Raw genomic sequence first — 22,329 nt, forward strand, 5'->3', positions numbered from 1 at the left:
ATTCTAGTAAATAGTTATTTGCTGATGGTGTCCTCAAATTAGTCAGAGGACCCCAACCCAGAGGGAGGGTGTACCATAGAAACACTGAAAAGGAGTCTATGAGGTGATCAATTTTAAGAGTCAGTTTGTAAGAAAATAGTTTAGTAGGAATCAGTGTTTGGGTATTTTTGATTGACTCAGTGTCTCATAATTTATAACATTATGTTCTCAGAGGCTTATAATTTTATTTTCCTTTTTGGAGTTTAAGAATAGGGAGCATATGCATACTTTTATATTCATAACTGTTGAATCAGATTAAAAACCTATAAGAAAATAAAGGTTTCCTGAATACTGAATCCTAGTCACCACCTAAATTGAAATACTTTATGGTCTGCAGTAGTATGGAACAGACCCAAACTATTCAGGGAGTAGCTTGCTGGCCACTTCCAAGGGCTGACATCAGAAAAGGAGAACAGCTAAGCTTTACCCCAAGCCAAAGGCTACATGTTTAACTTTGTACAAGCCAAAAGGACTGTTGTACTTATTCTGCACCAGATAAATTATTCTGTCTCACTATAAATCTCAAAATGAAAGTTTTGATTGTTTGGGACTTTCACAAAATTCAGAGCTTTCTTCCCAAAAGTCACAAAATTTGGGGCTGAGCTGTAGTCACCAGTATTATAAGAATAAGCATACTCTTTTTTTTATATTAATATTGGTAAAACAGACTGGCTCTTCAGGTAAGAGGCTTTTTACCGAGGCTCTACCTCTCCTCCATGACAGCTTTAGAGAGATGCTTATGACATACAGTGTCCTAGATAGGATCAGAGTGAATGTTCCAATAGTAAGACAAGTTGATCTTTCCTTCCCAAGCTCACAATGGAATTGAAAGTCAAGGGCCTTTCCAGGCTTCACCTCCCTCTCTCTGCAGCATCAGCATTGTCTGTCTGCTCTTTCCTCTCCTACCCTTAAATAGGAAGACTTCAGCAAGCTACTAGCAACCCTACTTCAGAGTATTTAGCTGTGACAATTTGACTCATTCCAATAGCAAACCATAGTTCCTGAATTTAGAGCTCTTAGGGCAAGAGCTACCTGCCTTTCTCAGCCACAGAGAAAAGATCCCACCAAGCAGCAAAGAAATGAGGATTTTACAGCATCACCTCTGCTGAAAGTGCCATGCAGGATTTGTTCTTTAAAAGATTTTGGTTGGGAAAGAGGTCTTCAAAACTGTAGCTAGTCTCTAAATCAGAAGGGAGAGAAATGAAAGAGTCCAGATGCTCTTATATAGCACTTTGTCCTGAAAGAACTGATGTAACAAACAATTATATGTACTTCACTGTGTTGAGCTTTGGAAGAACCACAGATATAAATAAAATCTAGCCCTTTTCTTCCCCTGAAGAAACATGAATTATATTACAGTAGTAGTGACTGAAAGGGATGGAACTTCCCAGGACTTCATTCATAAAGGGAAAATATGAGGAAAACTTTTTAAGTGAGTAAACCCCTGTCAGTGAGATCTCCTCATCTTCCCAAGCAACTTAGAGTCTTAGAGATTTACCTGGCACTGAAAAGGTAAGAAACTTGCCTGGAATCCTACTACTAGGATGTCAGAGGCAGAATTTGAACTCAGGTTTCTAGACTCTAATAACACCTTTGATATCTGGCCCAAAGAGCACTGTGAAAGCATTTTGAAACCATGCAAAATGTAACCAAATGATATTATCCTGTATCAAAGGTGTCTTTAAAAAAAAAATGAGCATTTTTTAAAAATTATTTTTATTTGTAGTCATCCGGACTACCAAATTTTACAGCATTATTTTCAGATATATTTCATTGACTTAATTTCTTGCCTTTTTTAGCCTCTAGTCCTGACACAAGGGACATAAAGATTCGGGAGAAATCTTTTATTTACTGTCAGCTCAGTCGATACAAGAGACAGGGGAAGTCTCCATTCTTGCTGTAAAAACCCAGTTATTCTCAGTCCTTTAGCAATAACTTTTTTTTATTCCTTAGAGAACAGTCAGGATGAGAAGAAATTGGTGGGTACAGAGTATGGCAGTGTGACTGCATGTATTTTGTTCCCTGGAAGTCTGTAACAATAGTAATGATCATTTTATGTTCTCTAAGTATTTACAGATGCTACTTCATTTGCCCTTCCCAACATTCCTGTGAGATAGGTGGTATTATTATCCCCATTTTACAGATAAGGAAACTTGCGGTTCATAGATACTAATGGGCTTGCCAAGAGTCACATGTATAGTAAGTAGATAGTAAGCTACTAGTAAGATTTTAACTGGAGAGTTCCTAACTCCCAAGACCAACCTCTTTCCACTTTGACCCCTGATTTCCTGGCTGCCTGAGAAGATGGAAAAAATCAGGGCACCTTCCAAGAATGGGTAAAGAACTGTGACCAGCCAACTGATAGGATTGTTTCTTGCTGAATAAATTTTCTCCTCTTTTGCAATTCTTGTCAACAGTATTAATGTCATATTTTTAGCTCCTCTATTTATGATTCTGACAGAATAAGTGAAGTAAATATGTGAGCGGAATCTCTAAATTTTATCAAAGTACTCATCATGAAGGATGAAGCTGAAAATAATGCTTTTATTTGCTTCATCATCCTGAATTCATGTAGACCTCAGAAGAACAAAACAGCATTTTCCATAAACATTAGGCAGGCTACTAATTGACATAAACTGCGTTGATGCTCTGGCTTTAACCAGGCCATGAATCAGACTGTCCTTTGTTTTCAGAACTATAGTTAAGAGGTCCTGGAAATCCTATTTAGACCAAAATTCTGGAAGGCAATAATTAAAACAGCTCAAAGATGTAGCGTAATATGCCATACTTCGTTTTAATGTTGAAAGGGAATTACAGGAACTTCTCTGTAATTCATATTCATTTTCCTCTGCATCTGAAATTTCCTTTTTGAAATAGGAAAAGTTTGGGGAGGAGATAGAAGGGAAAAATGTTTGGTCATAAAACATGGCAAATAGTATTTTTCCGGACATCCTTAAATGCAACTCGGAAAAAACTTGAAATGCTTGATGGCTACTCGAACAGATGTGCATCACATGCTCCCAATCAGAATAGCTGCAGCCTTTTTAAATAAAAAGAGTCAGTCTGGGAGGTTTTCACTTTGGTGTTGAGCAGAGAGGAGCCAAGGATACGGACAGAACTGAAATAATCTGGTCATTTAAAATTGAAGTCTGACCCTAACCTCAGAACTCAAAATGTTGAGCTCCGGTGTGCGTTGGAGATAACATTGTTCAGGGCTTTGGGGCGAGTTTGGGGATAGTACTTTAAAGCAACTGTTAAATTAGAAAAAGCAGACATCTTTTGGCAATATCCCTGGCCAGAATGAGGAGGAAAAGGAACATCCTGAGGCCTTAAAGATTAGATTATGTAGTTTTGTCATAATCAGTGCATTTCTTTGGGGTGCCTAGTTTTCTTCCTATGGTTAATGTCGTTTTAGAACAAGGAAGTAAAGCTTTGGAAGCAACCTCAGGGCCAAGTCTTTAGCTTATCCTTGAACACTCTCCCATTCTGTCGGACAAGTCAATACGATGGCACTAAAAAAGGAGAGGAAGTCTCTTTTCCGCTCTCTAAATTCTGACACTTCTTTATATATTTTAGCCATGTGACAGTCCTCCAGGGAAATCATTTTCATATCAGATCACAGCTTATGAAAATCTGAGAGGTCAGTCCCCCCTTTAAAAATGTACCTTTGGTTTGAACCCCAGAGTGCATTTTCCATTACAGCGTTAAAACCTTCAGAGTAGATGCACAGATTTTTCTCAGCACTGTTCTCTTTATTTACTGCCATCAGATTTCTTTTTTTTTTTTAAGACTGGGTGAAAAGTGAACCTTCTGAACAAAATGGTGTGTGTGTATGTGTGTGTGTGTGTGTGTGTGTAGCCACCTTTTATTCTATCACTGGTCAGTTTCTGCCAAAACTGCTTCATAGGAACTGAAAATGTCAACTAATTTAAAAATCAAATAAGGTTAATAGAGGAAGAGAAAGGAAGAAGCATTTAAATAGCACCTCCTAATATGACAGTGCCAGATACTGTGCTAAGTGCTTTACAAATATTTTCTCATTTGATCTTTCCAACAACCCTGCAAGGTAGATGTTGTTACTGTTCTCACTTTACAGGTGAGGAAACTGAGGCAGACAGGTTAAGTGACTTACTGAGGGTCACACAGCTGCTAAAGTGTCTGAAACCAGATTTTAATTCTAGTCTTTCTGACTCCGGGTCCAGTCCTCTGTCTTGTTGAATCACAAAGCTCCCATAATAACTTAAATTGATTTTTCATAAATTGTTCACTTATCCACAAGTTTGATAAGTAATATGTTCCATATTTTTCTAATTTTTTTTTAAAATATCCATAGCTAGGTTGAATAACAATTTTGACCTTATCTTGGTATTTTAATTGTACATTATATATTGTTGAATGTTATAAAACTATTTGAAAAAAGTTTTTTTGTTACACCATATCTACACTCTACATTCTCACATGCCATTCCCTAAACCTGTAGTGTCTGTCATCTAGGAGCTTCTGCTGTTTCATCCATGTAATTGGAAAGTAAAGATAGGTAATACACTCCTTGCAGTTAGAGATGGCTAATAGTCTACTTTTTGTTTCTTCCCTTCTATTCTCCCCACTGAAAAAATTTTGATGCATTTTGCTGTGTAAAAAGCCCATAAAGGTGCATTGTACAAAAGCACAGGGCACGCTGAGTGCTTTGGTACCATCAGCATTAAGGTTTGGACACACTTGGCTCAAACACCTTCTACCATTTTAAGGCTCTGTATGTGGTAACTATGAGAAGTCAGTGGTTTTGACCATCACAAGTCAATCAACCACTTCTTGACCTTTTTTCCCCAAGAACTGACTGTTTCTGAGTTGACCAGACTGGCCAGTTTTGTAATATTATTTAGATACAGTACAAGTAATGCTTGGGAAAGATTTTCCACAGATTTGCTGTATGATGGAAGAGTACTATGAGATGTCTGTCTTTATGGGGAAATGGGGCAAAGAACTCAGCTATGAGTGATTTTTTTTCCTTTACGCTTTTTTAGATATCTACTGGATGCTGTTGGTTGTCTGTATTCTTTGAATTGCTTTATTGCAAAAGCCCATAAGAGCTTCCTTTATGTGAAAATTGATCGCTAATAAAAAGGGCAGAATTGTCTTGATATTAAAAAGTCCTTTCAGGGGAGCCAAGATGGCGGAGTAGAAAGACGCACATACACATAGCTCCGAACCCACAACCCACAGAACAGCTAGAGGGGACCAACTCACGGTGAATTCTGCACCCAGAGGCCACGGAATATTGGAGCGAGGGAGATTTCTGTTCCGGAGAGACCTGCAAACCTCTCGCGGGGGGTCCTTCGCACTGTGGACTGGGCACCGGGACTGGGAGCAGAGGGCAGCCCTGCAGCGACCGCGACACCATGAGGAAAAGATCTGAGCGGGCTACACCTGCGACGGCCGCGGCTCCAAGAGGTACAGATCCGAGCAGGCTTCAGGGACGGGATCTCCAGCGGCGGCACAAGCCCCTCCACCCACAGGTGACGGGGGTCGATGAGAGAGTCTCTTTGGCGGGTCGAGAGGGGAGTGGGGTGCCCCCATGGCTCGGCCCCCCCCCCCGGGAGATAGAAGCTGAGAGGCGGCTGCAGACAGGGGCTCCCCAAGCGGGCGGGGGCCTGGATCCATTGTGGAAGGTCTGTACATAAACCCCCTGAGGGAACTGAGCCTGAGAGGCAGCCCTGCCCCAACCTGACCACCTGAACTTAATTCTCACACTGAATAGCAGCCCTGCCCCCGCCAAAAGCCCTAAGGCGGGAAGCAGCATTTGAATCTCAGTCCCCAAACACTGGCTGGGAGGACCAGGAGGTGAGGTGGGTGTGAGGAGAATATTCAGAGGTCAAGTCACTGGCGGGGGAGAATGCCCAGAAAAGGGAAAAGAAATAAAACTATTGAAGGCTACTTTCTTGGAGAACAGACATTTCCTCCCTTCCTTTCTGATGAGGAAGAACAATGCTTACCATCAGGCAAAGACACAGAAATCAAGGCTTCTGTGTCCCAGCCCACCCAGTAGGCTCAGGCCATGGAAGAGCTCAAAAAGAATTTTGAAAATCAAGTTAGAGAGGTGGAGGAAAAACTGGGAAGAGAAATGAGAGGGATGAAAGAGAAGCATGAAAAGCAGATCAGCTCCCTGCTAAAGGAGAACCAAAAAAATGTTGAAGAAATTAACACCTTGAAAACTAGCCTAACTCAATTGGCAAAAGAGGTTCAAAAAGCCAATGAGGAGAAGAATGCTTTCAAAAGCAGAATCAGCCAAATGGAAAAGGAGATTCAAAAGCTCACTGAAGAAAATAGTTCTTTCAAAACTAGAATGGCACAGATGGACGCTAAGGACTTTGTGAGAAAGACAGATATCACAGAACATAGCGTGCAGATTCGAAAAATGGAAGATAATGTGAAATATCTTATTGGAAAAACAACTGACCTGGAAAATAGATTCAGGAGAGACAATGTAAAAATTCTGGGACTACCTGAAAACCATGATCAAAAGAAGAGCCTAGACATCATCTTCCATGAAATAATCAAGGAAAACTGCCCTGAGATTCTAGAACCAGAGGGCAAAATAAATATTCAGGGAATCCACAGAACACCGCCTGAAAGAGATCCAAAAAGAGAAACTCCTAGGAACATTGTGGCCAAATTACAGAATTCCCAGGTGAAAGAGAAAATATTGCAAGCAGCTAGAAAGAAACAATTCAAGTATTGTGGAAATACAATCAGGATAACACAAGATCTAGCATCCTCTACATTAAGGGATCGAAGGGCATGGAATAGGATATTCCAGAAGTCAAAGGAACTAGGACTAAAACCAAGAATCACCTACCCAGCAAAACTGAGTATAATACTTCAGGAGAAAAAATGGTCTTTCAATGAAATAGAGGATTTTCAAATTTTCTTGATGAAAAGACCAGAGCTGAAAAGAAAATTTGACTTTCAAACACAAGAATGAAGAGAAGCATGAAAAGGTGAACAGCAAAGAGAAGTCATAAGGGACTTACTAAAGTTGAACTGTTTACATTCCTACATGGAAAGACAATATTTGTAACTCTTGAAACATTTCAGTATCTGGGTACTGGGTGGGAGTACACACACACACATGCACGCACGCACACATACATAGAGACAGAGTGCACAGAGTGAATTGAAGAGGATGGGATCATATCTTAAAAAAAAAAATGAAATCAAGCAGTGAGAGAGAAATATTGGGAGGAGAAAGGGAGAAATTGAATGGGGCAAATTATCTCTCATAAAAGAGGCAAGCAAAAGACTTATTAGTGGAGGGATAAAGAGGGGAGACAAGAGAAAAACATGAGGTCTACTCTCATCACATTCCACTAAAGGAAAGAATAAAATGCACACTCATTTTGATAGGAAAACCTATCTCACAAATACAGGAGAGTGGGGGACAAGGGCAGAAGCAGGGTGGGGGTGAGGATAGAGGGGAGGGCATGGGGAGGAGAATGCAATCCGAGGTCGACACTCAAGGGGAGGGAAAGGATCATAAGAGAATAGAAGTAATGGGGGACAGGATAGGATGGAGGGAAATATAGTTAGTCCTATACAACACAACTAGTATGGAAATCATTTGCAAAACTACACAGATTTGGCCTATATTGAATTGCTTGTCTTCCAAAGGGAAGGGGTGGAGAGGGAGGGAGCTAAAGAAGTTGGAACTCAAAGTGTTAGGATCAACTGTAATGTTCTTACCACTAGGAGATAAGAAATACAGGTTAAGGGGTAAAGAAAGCTATCTGGCCCTACAGGACAAAAGAGAAGACGGAGACAAGGGCAGAGAGGGAGGATAGAAGAGAGAGCAGATTGGTCACAGGGGCAATTAGAATGCTTGGGTTTGGCGGGGGGCGGGGATAAAAGGGGAGAAAATTTGTAACCCAAAATTTTGTGAAAATAAATGTTAAAAGTTAAATAAAATTTAAAAAAAAAAAAAAGTCCTTTCAGGTCTAACTAAGTGGCTAAGAGCTTGTATTCAGAAGGCAGCTGATGCAGAGTGGCTCCTGGCCTCTTTGCAGTGCTCTGTAGTATTCACTGTTTATCAGACCCAGACAGTTCCATCAGACTCCTATCAATACTGGTGAGTCAGGAAGCCTGGAATGGTCAGAACCGGCTGGGAAGATGTACCAGGTTTAGACGTTGATTGATAGAGCAAGCAGTTACTGAGCACCTACCATTTGCAAAGCATGCTACCTAGATACTGTGAAAGGTACAAGATAAATAAAATGACAGAGTAGCTACCCTCAAGGAGATAAAAGGCCCCCAAATAAGCATGATGATAAGACAGAATACCATAACCGTGATGACAAGATAAAAAGTACCATAATTTATATATAGAATGATGTGGGAGATCAGAAGAGAGGTTATTTTTGACTGAGAGGAAAAAGGAAGGATTCAGTAAGGAGATGGTGCTTGGAAGATGATCTGAAGTTTAATAAGTAGGGGAGGCAACCGTTTTCAAGACAGAAGAAACAGCATGAATAAAATCTTGTAAATGGGAAAAGAAGGCACATTCAGGGAAGCAGGAAATATTTCATTTTTCTTAGACTCTCCAGTCAAGGAGAGGGAGAAATGGGAGATAAATTAGAGCCATCTTGTGGTTTACCTTGAGTGCCACACTATGGAGTTTAGACTTTATTTGGTGGACAACAGAGGACTATTTAAGGTTTGGGTTTTGATTTGGTTTAGTTTGGGGGTTTTATGTGTTTGTTTGTTTATTTTTAGGAGGGAAGGATAATATAATCAGAGTTGTACCATAGAATTTTTTTTGTCAATATTTAGAATTGTTTGAAGTGGAGAGAAACTGGAGGTAAGGTGATCTGTGAAGAGGTCATTTAAATAATTCAGGGACTGGTAATTAAGGCCTGAATTAGGGTGGCAGTGATAAAAATGGGGAAAATGAGATCGTAGGAGCCTAGATTCAGAGCTCCAAGGGACCTCAGTTCATCTAGTGCAACTCCCTTATTTTATACATGAGGAAACCAAGGCCCAAAGAGCTTAAATCACTTGCTGAAGATCACAGGTAGAAAATGGCAGAGCTAAGAAGACCCCAAGTCTAGTCATTCCACATCCAGCACTTTTCATTGTACTACACTGTCTCCGAAGCAAGAGTGTACAAGGGTAGAATCAGCAGGATCTTCTAAACTGTAAATTCTTTGAGATCAGCTGCCAACCTTCTGAGTTTTCCCATCTGTAAAATGGTTACAGTAATGTGAGCCACAGAAGGTACAGTAGAAAGAGTACCTGTTTTGGATCCAAAGGACCTAAGTTCAAGTAATTACATTCGAGTTGAGTCACCTATGTGATCTTGAGCAAATCATTTCATCTCTTTGGGCCTCAGTTTCCTCATATGTAAAATAATGGAATTGGCACTCTACAGCCCCTTCCAGCCCTGAATCAATGATCCTGTGATTGATTAATTTGGAAATGTTGAGTTTGAGATATAGATGAACAACTAGGTGAATATCACAGGACTGTAGCACAGGAGAGAGATAATGGCTGGAATGTAAATTTAGGAATTATCCACATTAGAGATGATTATTGAATTCATAATAGCTGATGCAGGCACTAAAAATGGTGTCTATCTAGGGGGGAAAGTTCCTAAGGACCTGAACTAGTGTGAGTGTGATATGACTAGAGAAAAGGGATGAGATACGTTTAGGAGACAGAATCTATAAGACGACACTGATTGGAAATCGAGAGTGGGGTGGTGAGCAACAGGAATGCCTTCTGGGAGCCTGAACAACAGGGAAACTGAGGGTGCTTTTGCCAGAAATAGGGAAGGTAGGAGGATGGGCTGGGTTTAGGGGGAAAATAGTGAAGATGAAGTATAAAATTAGGAAAGGAAGCAAAATAGTTAATTAGTTCTACTTTCTCTTTCCCATGCATGGCAAACACATGTACTATCCCTTACTTGAAACGAGAGTTTGGTTTTTTTTAAACACTTTTAGATTTTTTAACATTTATTGCCAATCTGGACTATCACTTTCCCAAATCTGTTTTTACAGGACTTTGCCATTCTAGTGTATTGGGGGTGCCTCCTCTAGTGCAGATCCTTTTAAAGGTCATATATGCTAATGAGTTCCCTGAAAAGCCATTTTGGGGATGTGATTTTTCTCTTTTATTAGAGTCATTTGCAACTATATCACCAGAATTTTGTTGGGTACTTCCCATCCTTCTTTAGTTAATTCCCCTTTTAGAGTCTCAGGTCATGAGTTCCTTCCTGTCCCAGGCATAGCCTGATGTATACATCTTAGACCTTGAAAGATTTCAGAGACATCAGAAACTGGGTACATTTCTTTGAGAGTGTAAATAGAAATTTGACTTAAGAAGAATTAGGAGGTTCTTAGTAACAAAATTCTGGTGGTAGATGGAGTGGCAGAATGGGCAGAATGCTGGGCTTGGAGTTAGGAAACTTGGACTAGAACCCTGCCTGAAATACTCACTGCCTTCATCATTATGGGCCACTTAACATTATCCTATCAGATCTTCAGTTTTCTAATAGGTAAAGTGAGGGTTATGATACTTTATCCTTCCTATAATCCTACCTTAATCCTACCCTATAGGATTATCGTAAGGAAAATATTTTGAAAACCTCAAAATATTATATAATTGTGAATCATTTGTATTTTTATTATTACATATATTTTTCACAGAGAATATTTATCTACAGATTCGAGTCTACAAAATCATGACTGCCCTCTTTCCAGTCCTTGTCCCTTACAAATCGTCCCACTATTATATTTCCCAAGTCACACTTCTGGAGTATCAGCTATATCCAAGCCTCTTTTCCTTCCCTACTCCTTTTTCAATTGGAAACCTTCATTAAATATGTTCCATCTCTGTCCAAGAGCTTATCCTTCTAGTATCTTAAGCAAGGTTTTAGGGCTCAGCATCTTGAGAAGTTTTCCTTAGGATAGGAGAAAGGCTCCATTTCATAATAAAGGAGAGTTTGAAGATAAAAGAGAAGCAGGAACTGATACAACAAGGTGGGAAATGGGTACAGGCAGGAGGGGTTAACTTGGCCAGGAGAAGAGCTACTAGTTCTTGGGTCAGAGAGGAGTAAATAATACATTTCTCCCAGGTTGGTAAGTACATTGAATATAATTTTAAGATATATTTTCTGTCCGTTTGTTTACATCAAACATTTCCTTGACTTTTCCTTTTAATTAAAATTTTTTTTAATTAACAAACATTTTTTTCTCTCCCATACTGCCACCCCTCAGCAGAAAAAAGAAAAAACAAAACCCTTCCAACAAGTTCACATGCTCAATCAAAATAAATTCCTATATTCTCTGTGTCCAGAAATGTGTATCTCATTCAACATATTTCATCAGGGGCACTCTTCATCAGCAGTCCTTTAGAGTCCTGTGTAATCATTGCACTAAAAAGAATTTCTAAGTCTTTCAAAATCTTGTTCATTTTTACAACATTGATGTTATAATATAAATTATTCTCCTTGTTCTGTATCAGTCCATACCTGTCTTCCCAGGTTACTCTTAAGCTACCATCTCTTTCTTAATCTCATACAACACAATAGAATTCCAACACCGTCATACATCATAATTTGTCGTGGCTTTTGTTCACACTTCCACTTTATATGTACCCTTATGGTATATATAAATTTGTGAATAGAGCTAGCCTTCACTAAGGAGATGAAAAAGAAACAGTTTAATAATAAAAAATATTCCCTTATTTAGTATCAGATGAAAATAAACTTTCTTTTTCATAAGCAGTACTCAGTTTACAAATTTCAGACTGATGAATGTCTTGTATCTTCAAATGACTGCCTATAAGGCAGAGTTCTATCTCCATACTGCTTCTTCTAAGACTCTCTCCTGCCCTCTCTCCTTCAAGGTTAATCCTTTCCCTTTTGAACATAACATCTCCCTTAAAGATCTCACAGTTCTCACACACACCCCATTCCCTTTGTCCAGAGCTCCTGCCTTTCATTCCTGAGGCTCTTGAGCAAAACAGATCCTATCTTTTCCCTCTACTCCTCCCCCTCCCTCTTCCTATTGCCACTAGGAATGGCCCCATCTCATGTCTCCTGTCCCTATCTCTCACTGCAGGAGTTGATTGGAGGTCAGCTCCTTGTTCCTCCTACTCCTTACCACTGCAGTGAGAGCTCCCACCCATCAAGACCCTCTAATTAGCTGACTGGGCTCCTTCCAGTGGTTTGAAGGGAAGGGAGTCCCCCATTCTTCATTCTGGGGCTACAATGACAGGAAATCTGTTCCTAGAATCCTGAATGTATTTTTCTATATAGAAATGTTATCATAGATGGTGTTTAGGTTCTATATTATATCATTAATACTTGTAGGTCCAGTACATTTTAGGTCAAATAGGCATTTGCAGGTTGACCCAAGAACCTGACATTTCTAATATTATTTTTATCAGAAATTGATGGATTCCTTTTGCAGGAGGCCCTTTCCCAGTTCCCCTCATTTTCTTCTCCCCCCACCCCCAATGCCTTCATTCTGGGATTAATTTTTATTTACTCTGTACATAATTGTTTGCGTATTGTTCTCCATCGTTACAATGTGAGTTCCTTGAAGGCAGGGACTATATTTTTGTCTTTCTCCTGTGCTTAATTAGCACAGTGCCTAGCACATAGTAAGCACTTAATAAGGTTTGTTGACTGACTCGTTGACAAGTATCTATAAAAGACTAAATTGAGTTATCATATATGCTAGAATCTATAATAGAATTGTGCAAGCTTTCCAGTGCATTTGACAATAATAACCGATATTTATCATTTTAAAGTTTGCAAAGCTTTCTGCAGACATTATTATCTGTTTTGCTCCTTACAAGAGTTTTGTGACGTAGGTACTACAAGTACCTAAGTTTTCAGCTACAGGATTCAAATCCAAGCCTTCCCAACTATAATGTGGTCTAGCATTCTCTCCTTTACAACACTGCCTTTACAAGTCTGTTGTTTGTACCCAGGAACAACTATAGTTGTTGAAAATCCTTATGAAAATTTTATGTAGTCTGGATTCTCAAGTACATTATTACCCTTTATAAAGTTTTGCTGCTGATAAATTTTTGACAAGATCCTTTCTACCTCTATTGTAATCAGATTAGTTAAAAGAGATTATATTTCACTTTAACCACAAAATCCTGGATTTACCTTTTTTTTCCCAAGAATTTTGTGCCTGTAAATCTATTATTATCTCACTCAAGGCAAAAGTGAATGTTATGTTCTTGCCCCCCTATCTTAGGAAAGGGAACCAGGATATAGAACAGTTAAGCAATCTGCCCAGTTATTCAGGAGCCAAATAGCTGGCCTTAACACAAAATTTCATATAAACTTATTTCTGAAGGAACAGAATTCTGGGAGTGTCTTTTGCATTCTCTATTAACATAATTCTTTCATCATTTAAAAAAGTCATGGCAGAAGCATGGTTTTGTGGTGGTTGAAAGATCCCAGGAATGAAAGACCTGGGATTAAGTCTCATCTATGTGAAGCTATGTAGCTTCACTTTCCTGAGCAGCCTTAGTTTCCTCACCTGTAACATGAAGGAGCTGGACAAGATAATCTCTGCAGTCTCTTCCTGTTCTGACAATATTCCCCATGGTTCTGTGTTTCCTAAGCTTGTATTGTTCATAGTTTGTTCCATTGTTTTCAGGTGCTGCTAAATCTAGTCCAGCTTCTAAACCAGGATCTACCCCTTCTCGTCCCTCATCAGCGAAAAGGACCCCCTCTAGCAGCGGCTCAGCATCCAAATCTGAGAAAGACTTAGAAACCCAGGTCATACAGCTCAATGAACAGGTAACCTGTGTGATCCACAGCATTGTTTTGTTCTATGTGTGCCCTTTGGGGGTGTGTGCGTGTGTGCGTGTGTGTGTGTGTGTGTGTGTGTGTGTGTGAAATGGTACCACAGGGATCAGTCATGATAGTTATTGAATCTGCAGCCTGAAATATTGAGAATTGTGCAGTCTTGACACTTGCTGTTAGAAGGGAACCACCACAAGTCATTAGATGAGATCCTGAGTACTCTTTGTACCATTAAAAAAGTCATACAAGTGATTTACTTAGATTTTGACTCTAGGGGAAAAACAAGCATTTGACCTGTTTGAGGCCACTGGTTCTGTTTTCTAGTTTTTACCTTTACAGAGAAAAGGCAGGAAATATATGTGTGTTAGAGACAGTTCTGTGCTCCATGTGGAGAAAGGATTTTGAGAGGAAGCAATCCTTTGACAAGGGATAGGAGAGTCTTTAAAATTCTGATTAGAGTGAAAGATTGACAGTCGCTTCTCAAGGCCATTAAGAACTGACTCCAACACACTACTGGTTTCACTCCTGCGAAGAGACTCCCAGAAATTTTTTCAAAAAATAATTGTTTCACTAGGCATAGACACTGACACTGTACCCAAGAGTAAAGTCCAAATGAGTACATGATCTAGGTATAAAGATTGATACTATAAACAAATTAAGGGAGCAAGGAATAGTGTATTTGTCAGATTTATGGAGAGGGAAGAATTTTTGACTAAAGAAGAGATAGAAAGCATTATGAAGCACAAAATGGAAAATTTTGATTACATTAAACTGAAAAGTTTTTGCACAAACAAACCCAGTGCAACCAAGATTAGGAGGGACGCAGAAAACTGGGAAAGAATTTTTGCAACTAGTGTCTGTGATAAAGGCCTCATTTCTAAAATATATAGAGAACTGAGTCAAATGTACAAGAATACAAGCCATTCCTCAATTGATAAATAGTCAAAGGATGTGAACAGGCAATTTTCAGAGGAAGAAATTAAAGATATCTATAATCATATAAAAAATGCTCTAAATCACTATTGATTAGAAAGATACAAATCAAAACAACTCTGAGATACCATATCACACCTATAAGATTGGCTAACATGACAAAACAGAAAGATGATAAATGTTAGAGAAGATGTGGGAGAGTTGGAACACTAAATCATTGTTGGTGGAGCTGTAAGCTGATCCACCCATTCTGGAGAGCAATTTGGAACTATGCCCAAAGGGCTACAAAAACATGCATACCCTTTGCCCAATAATATCGCTTCTAGGACTGTATCCCCAAAAGATCATAAAAATGGGAAAGGGTTCTCACATGTACAAAAATATTTATAGCAGCTCTTTGTGGTGGCCAAGAACTGGAAATCAAGGGGATGCCCATCAGTTGGGGAATGGCTGAATAAACTATGGTACATGAATGTAATGGAATACTATTGTGCTATAAGAAATGAACAGGAAGACTTCAGAGATGCCTGGAAGGACTTACATGATCAGATGCTGAGTGAAAGGAGCAGAACCAGGAGAACTTTGTGCACAGCAACGATACAGTGTGCAAGAGTTTTTTCTGGTAGACTTGGAACTTCATTGCAATGCAAGGACTTAAAAAAATTCCTAATGGTGTTTTAAGGCAAAATGCCTTCCATACCCAGAGAAAAAACTTTGGAATTCAGTCACAGAATGTAGCAGATCATTTTCTTTTGTTTTATGTTTTGGTTCGTTATATGATTTCTCCCCTTCATTTTAATTCTTCTGCACAGCATGACTATAGTGAAAATGTATTTAATAGGAATATATATATATAGAACTTATATAAAATTGTATGCCATCTCAGGGAGGAAGAGGGGAGGGAGGGGAAAAAATAATGTAAGTTGTATAGGAGTGATTGTAGAACACTGAAAACAAATAAAATTAATATAAAAAAAATAATAATTGTTTCAGCTATAATGAGCCTTGGACCACATGCCTAGGTTCCCCCAAAATATGAGACTCAAGAAATATAGTACTTGTAGTAGTATTACTGGTGCTTTGATGATGCCTAACTTTGTCAATTTGGGCACTTCTCCAACCAGAGCAGATCATAATCTCCTTTTTATATATATATATATATATATATTTCATTATTTATTTTAATGATCTTTTTCAATTTTGAGTCCCAAATTCTTTCCCTCCCACCCCCTTTCCCCAACTCATTGAGAAGGCGAGCAATATATTAATTATGCGTGTGAACTCATAAAACATTTCCATATTAACCATATTTCAAAAAAAGCAAGAAAAATTAAAAAATGATAACATTACACTTCAGATTGTACTCAGAGTTCATTCATTAGTTCTCTCTCTGGAGTATTTTTCCATCATGAGTCCTTTGGAATTGTCTTGGATCATTGTATTGATTGGAGTAGCCAAGTCTTTCATAGCTACAGATCACAACTCTTCCATGTCTTCTTATCCTGTGTAGTTCTTGTCTTCATCTTCCTGTTAATCCTCCATAAAGGACTTTTCTTTGGTCTTTGAGTATCTGAAGTTAACGCTTGGGTTAACCATCTGTTGACTCCCAGTTTTGCTACTTTTCTGGCTGTGCCTGTTCTCAATATTGTCTTTTATACTGTTTCTCATATACAAGTCATCATTGTCAGTGTTCTAAACCTCCTTGAGATGTATCATATATGTCTCTTTCCATTGCCCTTTGAATAATATGTAATTGTAGTTCTTCCCAGAAAGGGAGGAGTTGCCTAACAAAACCAACATACAAATGGATTTGTCAACCAACTTAGAATTCTAAAAGACGTACAGAAAATGGAAGAAAGGGCAGGTAACTTACGATGGCTATAAAAACATTGTATTGTCTTGCCAGAATGTCAGAAGCACTAAAGTTCAGAATGGACTGAGGCTAGCTGAGAATGCTATGAGCAACAAAAAAGAGTTTTTGTTCTCCATTTTGGGAGAAGGGTATCAGTGAAGGGCTGATGCTCCTGCTTAGCCCTGAATATTACTAGGGGTACAAAGATGTGGCTTATGTTCTGACCAGGGGAAAAAGTCATATATAGATTGTGGTATAACAGAAGTTCATGGCTTGGAATCAAAAGACTTAAGTCCAGGTCACAGCTCTTCTACTTATTAGCCACATGATGAATGTTATGCTTTCAGGTATACCGAAAAATATACCTATCTTTCAGGGTTGGTGTAAGTCTCAAATCAAGGTAATGTAGGTAAAATGTTTTGTAGCTGAAGCCTATATTCAAGGCAATTCTACAAACATTTTTAAGTACCTCTTATGAGCTGGGAATATATAAAATATGACAGTTCAGACCTCACTAGACTTAAAAATGTGATAGAGGAGTTGTTAATATGGAAATGTAATTGTGTAAATGCCCTTTTGACACATTCATAAGACTGTTGGAACCTCAATTGCGTATGAATTGTTTGACTCAGATGGTTGTGGGAAAGCAATGTCCATTTACGCTGTGTATTTTTAAAGAAAAGAAAGTGAATTGCAGAGATCTGCTTTTTCCATAAGATCCTAAGTAATTAGCAGAAGTAGTAGCAGATCTGGAGGGTAGAGTCAAGGGACACTCCCCACCAGGAGCCACTAGTAGCCCACATGGGCAGACGTACCTGGGAGTCACATGCTCTCATATATACAGTCCAACAAAGAGAATGTATGAAGCCCAGAGTTTTGCCTCTACGAGCCGTAGTATAACCATTTACTTTCCCCAACCTCAAGGCAGTTCCTGGACCTGTCACCCTCTTAGAAAGAAAACAGGATTTTGCATATGGCCTGCAGAGCTGAAAGAAGCAAGCAGGAACTCAGACTATGTTTTGGGAGAACAAAATACCTGAAATTTGCTCTGTGCAAGATAATGGAGAGATGCCCCTCTAGCAAACCCATTTAAAGTCCAGGGAACACACTTCTAGAACAGAAAAGGGGAATTCCTTGGCAGCTTCAGCCTCTTGGAAAAAAAGAGAATTATGCACAAGTCTTCTGGAGCTGGGAGGAGGGCAGACAGTAACTAAAGCCATGATAGGGAGGAGCAAAGACCTAGACTTTGCCCTCTGCTATTATTGTGAATTATTTGGTTGAGAAGGGGATTCCCTCTCTTAGCAACTCCAAAGGCATTTATGGGAAACCCAGGCCTTCAGGCTAATACTCCAAAGAGGATGAATGTATGGGATCCTGAGGGTAAAAGTGAACCTCAGTGAAATGATGGGGGATTGCCTCTCTTGCAACCCCAAGTTGTCTTCCCTTCTTAGGGAAATCCAAGACCTTGGGGTAGTACTCTGAGGTCACTGAGAAGATAGGGTTTACCGGAGAGTGAGGAAAATTTTGTCTATTCTAGGTGGGCTACTCCAGCGAATCTTTTATGAGTCCCTTCATTATGGGGATAAAATCAACATTGTCGTGCCCTTGATAGGATTATTCCCTTAAGACTTTTCTCAAAACCTAGGGATTGTCTTTCCTGCATTTGTGGAGACTTAGTTTTAGCATTTCCTATGGGGAGTTCTGGGTGGGGCCAGCATACGCCGAAGAGCTATGATTTAGAGTAACTGCTTCCACCATTAAACCTGGTCCACGTAATCTCAGAACTCATGGAGAGGGCCATGGGTTAAAGATGTGTGCTGACAGTATTTGTAAGTACCAAAGAAAATCAAAAGGGAACCTCGCTGGGAGGAGTTAGTCTAGGAAGGCTGTATGGAATAAGAGACTCATAAGCTGGGCTTTGTAGGAGTTACAGGGATTGTAGAGGACTTTGATGTGCAGAGCAGTGAAGAGGGAATTGTAAAAAAGAAGCAGTAAATCCTCCCTCTGGTTATATTTTTTTCTAAGAATTTGTTTTCCTGGAGGAAAATCACTTGCTTCTCTTAACGAGAAAACCTAAATGATAAGAGATTTTGACACTGACAGTGTCAAATGACAGTGAAGATAGAATATTTCTCTTTTGACCAAGTTAAAGCAGACAGTTGTGGTAAGATTTTGACTGAGCTACTGTTGACTTTTAATGAGACATTTTTATAGCTGAGTATTTGTTACCTAAAGAATGTGGAGCACTAAGCCTCAACTTCAGATGTGTATTTCGGCAAGTATTTCAACTATTTGTTCCTTGTGCAAACCAAAACACCATAGAAAAACAAACAGTCCTAGTTCCTCTGAACTGAATGTGTCAGACAGATACTCCCTGCCTGGTAAACTAAAGCCTTATAAGAAGAGTGGTAGCATGCCTTACGTTATTGTGATTTAGTCTCCTAATACCTAAATGGGGAGAGAGGAGAGAGAGGACATGTGGTGGCCTGGTCAGGCAAGTTGTTTTTTCAACAGCGCAGGATCTCTGGAACAAAGCAGTTTCATTTTTCTAGATTTGGAGCTGGCACTTTTGACTTGTATGAGTGGCCAAGTTATGGTATTAAATGAGGAGGTTAAAAAACAGCTTGGCCTTGCCCTCCCTCTCTCCAAAAGACAGGCTTCTTTCTGCAAAGAGAAGCTATTTGGAATTTTTCTGAAACAGCATAACAAGCAAAATCTTTTATGTTCACAGGTAGAATATCAATTTTCACTGCAGAGTTCAGGTTAAATGGCAGAGAATTCAGTAGAAGCTCCAGAGCCATTCTCATGGAAAAAAATAAATCTAGATAGAATATGAGGCAGATCAGCGACTCAGTGGATAGAGTATTGGACCTGCAGTCAGGAAGAGAGCAGTTCAAATCCAACCTTAGATACTTGTAGTTGTATGACCCTAAGCAAGTCACTTAATCTCTGTTTGGCCCAGTTTCTTCATCTGTAAAATGTAGATGAGAATAATAGAGGCTACCTTCTAGGGTTTTTGTAAAGATCAAGTAAGAGAATATTTTTAAAGCTCTTTGCAAACTTTAGAGTGCTATATTAATGTTTAGCCAACCAGTATGTACAAGCCCTGTTGAGAACGCTGTAGCACTAGAAGACTCACTGGCGTAAATTTCCTGTTGTTTGACCAAATCAGTCTGTCAGGCAGGCTTGGCTTTCTTTATTCAAAATCTGACTTGAAATCCTATTGAATCTCCAATATGATATAGTAGAAAGGACGATAGACTTGAAATTAGGCAAGACCCATATTCAAATACCTTATTCTGGCTAGCTGTGTGAACCACACACAGTCACTTAATTCTCTGGGTCTCAGTATACTGGTCTGCAACATAAAGAAAATGATTCTTGTACTGCCTGCCTTACAGGGTAGTTTTGAGAGAAATGCACGTATGAATTATGTAATGGGAAGACCACTGCCTATGGGAGACAGGAAAAGAGATTCTGCTCTTGACACCAAATTAATTCATCACACCATATCATAGGAATAAAATATTTACTCAAATGTAGGGAAATAAATGGCTTTTCCAGTCCTGGGGAACTTAATTTAATGTAGCCTTGAAAACAAATACGAGCTCACAAGTCCAAGGCCTACAGTATGTTCATTGGTATAGAGAGAAATTTCAAGCTTTTATGCCATTGCTATGTGCATCCTTCCCTGAATCTCATGCCATGTCTGATCCCCCAGCTGCTAGAGCCTTCCCCCTCAGAAACCTTGTATTTCTTTTGTATTTACCCTGATAGAACATAAACTTATATCCCCAGTGCTTAGTAAAGGGGCCTCAAGGCTCCTCAGGTGCTGAACTTAAGAGGGTTTGTTCTGTGAAGTTTGGATTCTGTCAGAAAGTCACACTTGAGGACCTAGAGGGCCACATGGGCCTTGAGGCCACAGGTTCCCCACCTCTGCGGTACATAGTTGCAATCTAATAAATGCTTAGTGATTGGTTGATATTTTGTTTTTCCTTTATATTTCCTTTTCGCTTGGTTTTTCATGGGAGCTGATTTATATAAGAAATACTGGACTGTTCGAGGGAAGCAAATTGCTTAAGTTTACTTGGCCCATTGTTATGGGGGTCAGTTAAAACACTGTCAGGTAAATAAAACGTTCCCCAACCTAAATGATCTTTTAAAAAGAAAAAAGGCTTAGTGATTCAAATTCAGAAAACTTCATATAATCATGGGAGTTGAAGGGGAGCATGTTTATTAAGTTCTTAATATACGTGAAGCACTGTGCCACACTGGGGATAGAGATACAGAAAAGCAAGGCAGCCCCTGCTCTCCAGGAACTCACATTTTAATTAGGAGAGACAGCTCACAGAGGAGGTTTCTGGCTGCAGAGCTGCTGGGATGGCCTCATTGTCCTTAGGATTGCAGCAGCAGAGTAGAGTAGATGACAAAGACCAGGCTGCAACAGAAGGTCAGAAAAAATGCTCAGAGAGACAGAAAACCCAGAAGCAGGTCAGATGGTCCACAGTCTTCCTGAAAGTATCATAGCCGGTGATGGTTCAAAGAGTAGCAGTCTCTGGTGTACCTAGAGCAGGGATGAAGATGGAAAGTGGAAAAATAGAGTCAGCATCTGCCTGGAGGGGGCATCCAGCAACTGGTAGGAGCTGAGATAGAAGAAGGGAAGGGCTCCCCTTCCTGCTGGGGCCTTGGGGGAACAGAACCTATTGCATTCCGGACAACTGGGGGGTCAGGATAGGGGATGGAAAAGTCCTCAGGCTCCCTGCACCTGGACCTTCTGGGCCATTGTGATGATTCTTGGCGTTATCCTTTGATTGATCCTGAGTGTTCAAGTCCAAGAATTATTTATAACAGTTGAGGTCTCTTGCTTCTGGAAGTAAGACAACGTTGTTCTTTAATTCACAAAGCCTAGCCCTCAGAGACAAAATGATCCTCAATGCTGCATGCACCAGTGGGCTGCCTTCTCTAAGGTTCATTGCCCTTAGGACTGCTGTGATGCTACTTGTGGTCAGAGGACTATGAGATCCTCTCTCTGCATGGGAGAAATAAGAGTGGACTAGGATTCTGGATGGTCACTGGGTTTCTGCTTTGCTCTGCCCTGATAAAACTATGGCCAGATTTGAGAACCAGGGCACAGAAATCAGAGCTCAAGGAATCCCAGGGCTGGTGGGAGCTCAGGGGTCAGGCAGTCCACCCCTCACCTGATATGTAAATCTCCACTCCAGCATTCTAACGGCTGTCCAGCCTCCACTTGGAGATCTTTAAGGATGGGGGTAGGGGATCCCTGACCTCCTAAAGCAGCGCATTCCCTCAGTTTAGGAAAATTGGGGGTTTTTCCCTCATGTGAAGCCCTCTTGGTTTCTTCTTCATACTCATTGCTATCAGTTCTCCGCTTTGGGACCAAGCAAAACAAATCAGTCCTTCTACCATGTGACAATACCTCTTGTATCTGAAACCAAGCATCATGTACCTCCTCAGTGTTCTCTTTCTCAGTACCCTCAGCATCCTCTCTGGTGCAGTGGAAAGAGCCTGGAGTCAGAAAGACCTGAGTTCAAATACAGCTTCAGAAACTTACTAGCTATGTGACCATGGACAAGTCCCCTAACCTCTATCTACCTCAGTTTCCTGAACTGTAAAATGGGAATAATAACAGCACCTCCCTCTCAGTATTGTTTCATTTAAACTC

At 39.8% G+C, this 22,329-nt stretch overlaps 1 protein-coding gene across 4 annotated transcripts in view; it reads left to right on the forward strand.

Moving 5' to 3' along the window:
* MAPRE2 (microtubule associated protein RP/EB family member 2) overlaps nt 1-22,329 on the forward strand; it is a 201,116-nt gene that overhangs the window by 165,761 nt on the left and 13,026 nt on the right. For all 4 annotated transcript variants that reach the window (XM_072604544.1, XM_072604542.1, XM_072604545.1 and 1 more), the window contains one exon: nt 13,713-13,855. In XM_072604544.1, coding sequence (XP_072460645.1) covers nt 13,713-13,855 — 143 coding nt within the window. The remainder of the gene's footprint in view (nt 1-13,712; nt 13,856-22,329) is intronic.

The sequence above is a fragment of the Notamacropus eugenii genome, chromosome 4 (assembly GCF_028372415.1).
Source record: "Notamacropus eugenii isolate mMacEug1 chromosome 4, mMacEug1.pri_v2, whole genome shotgun sequence".
NCBI classification, from domain to species: Eukaryota; Metazoa; Chordata; class Mammalia; order Diprotodontia; family Macropodidae; genus Notamacropus; species Notamacropus eugenii.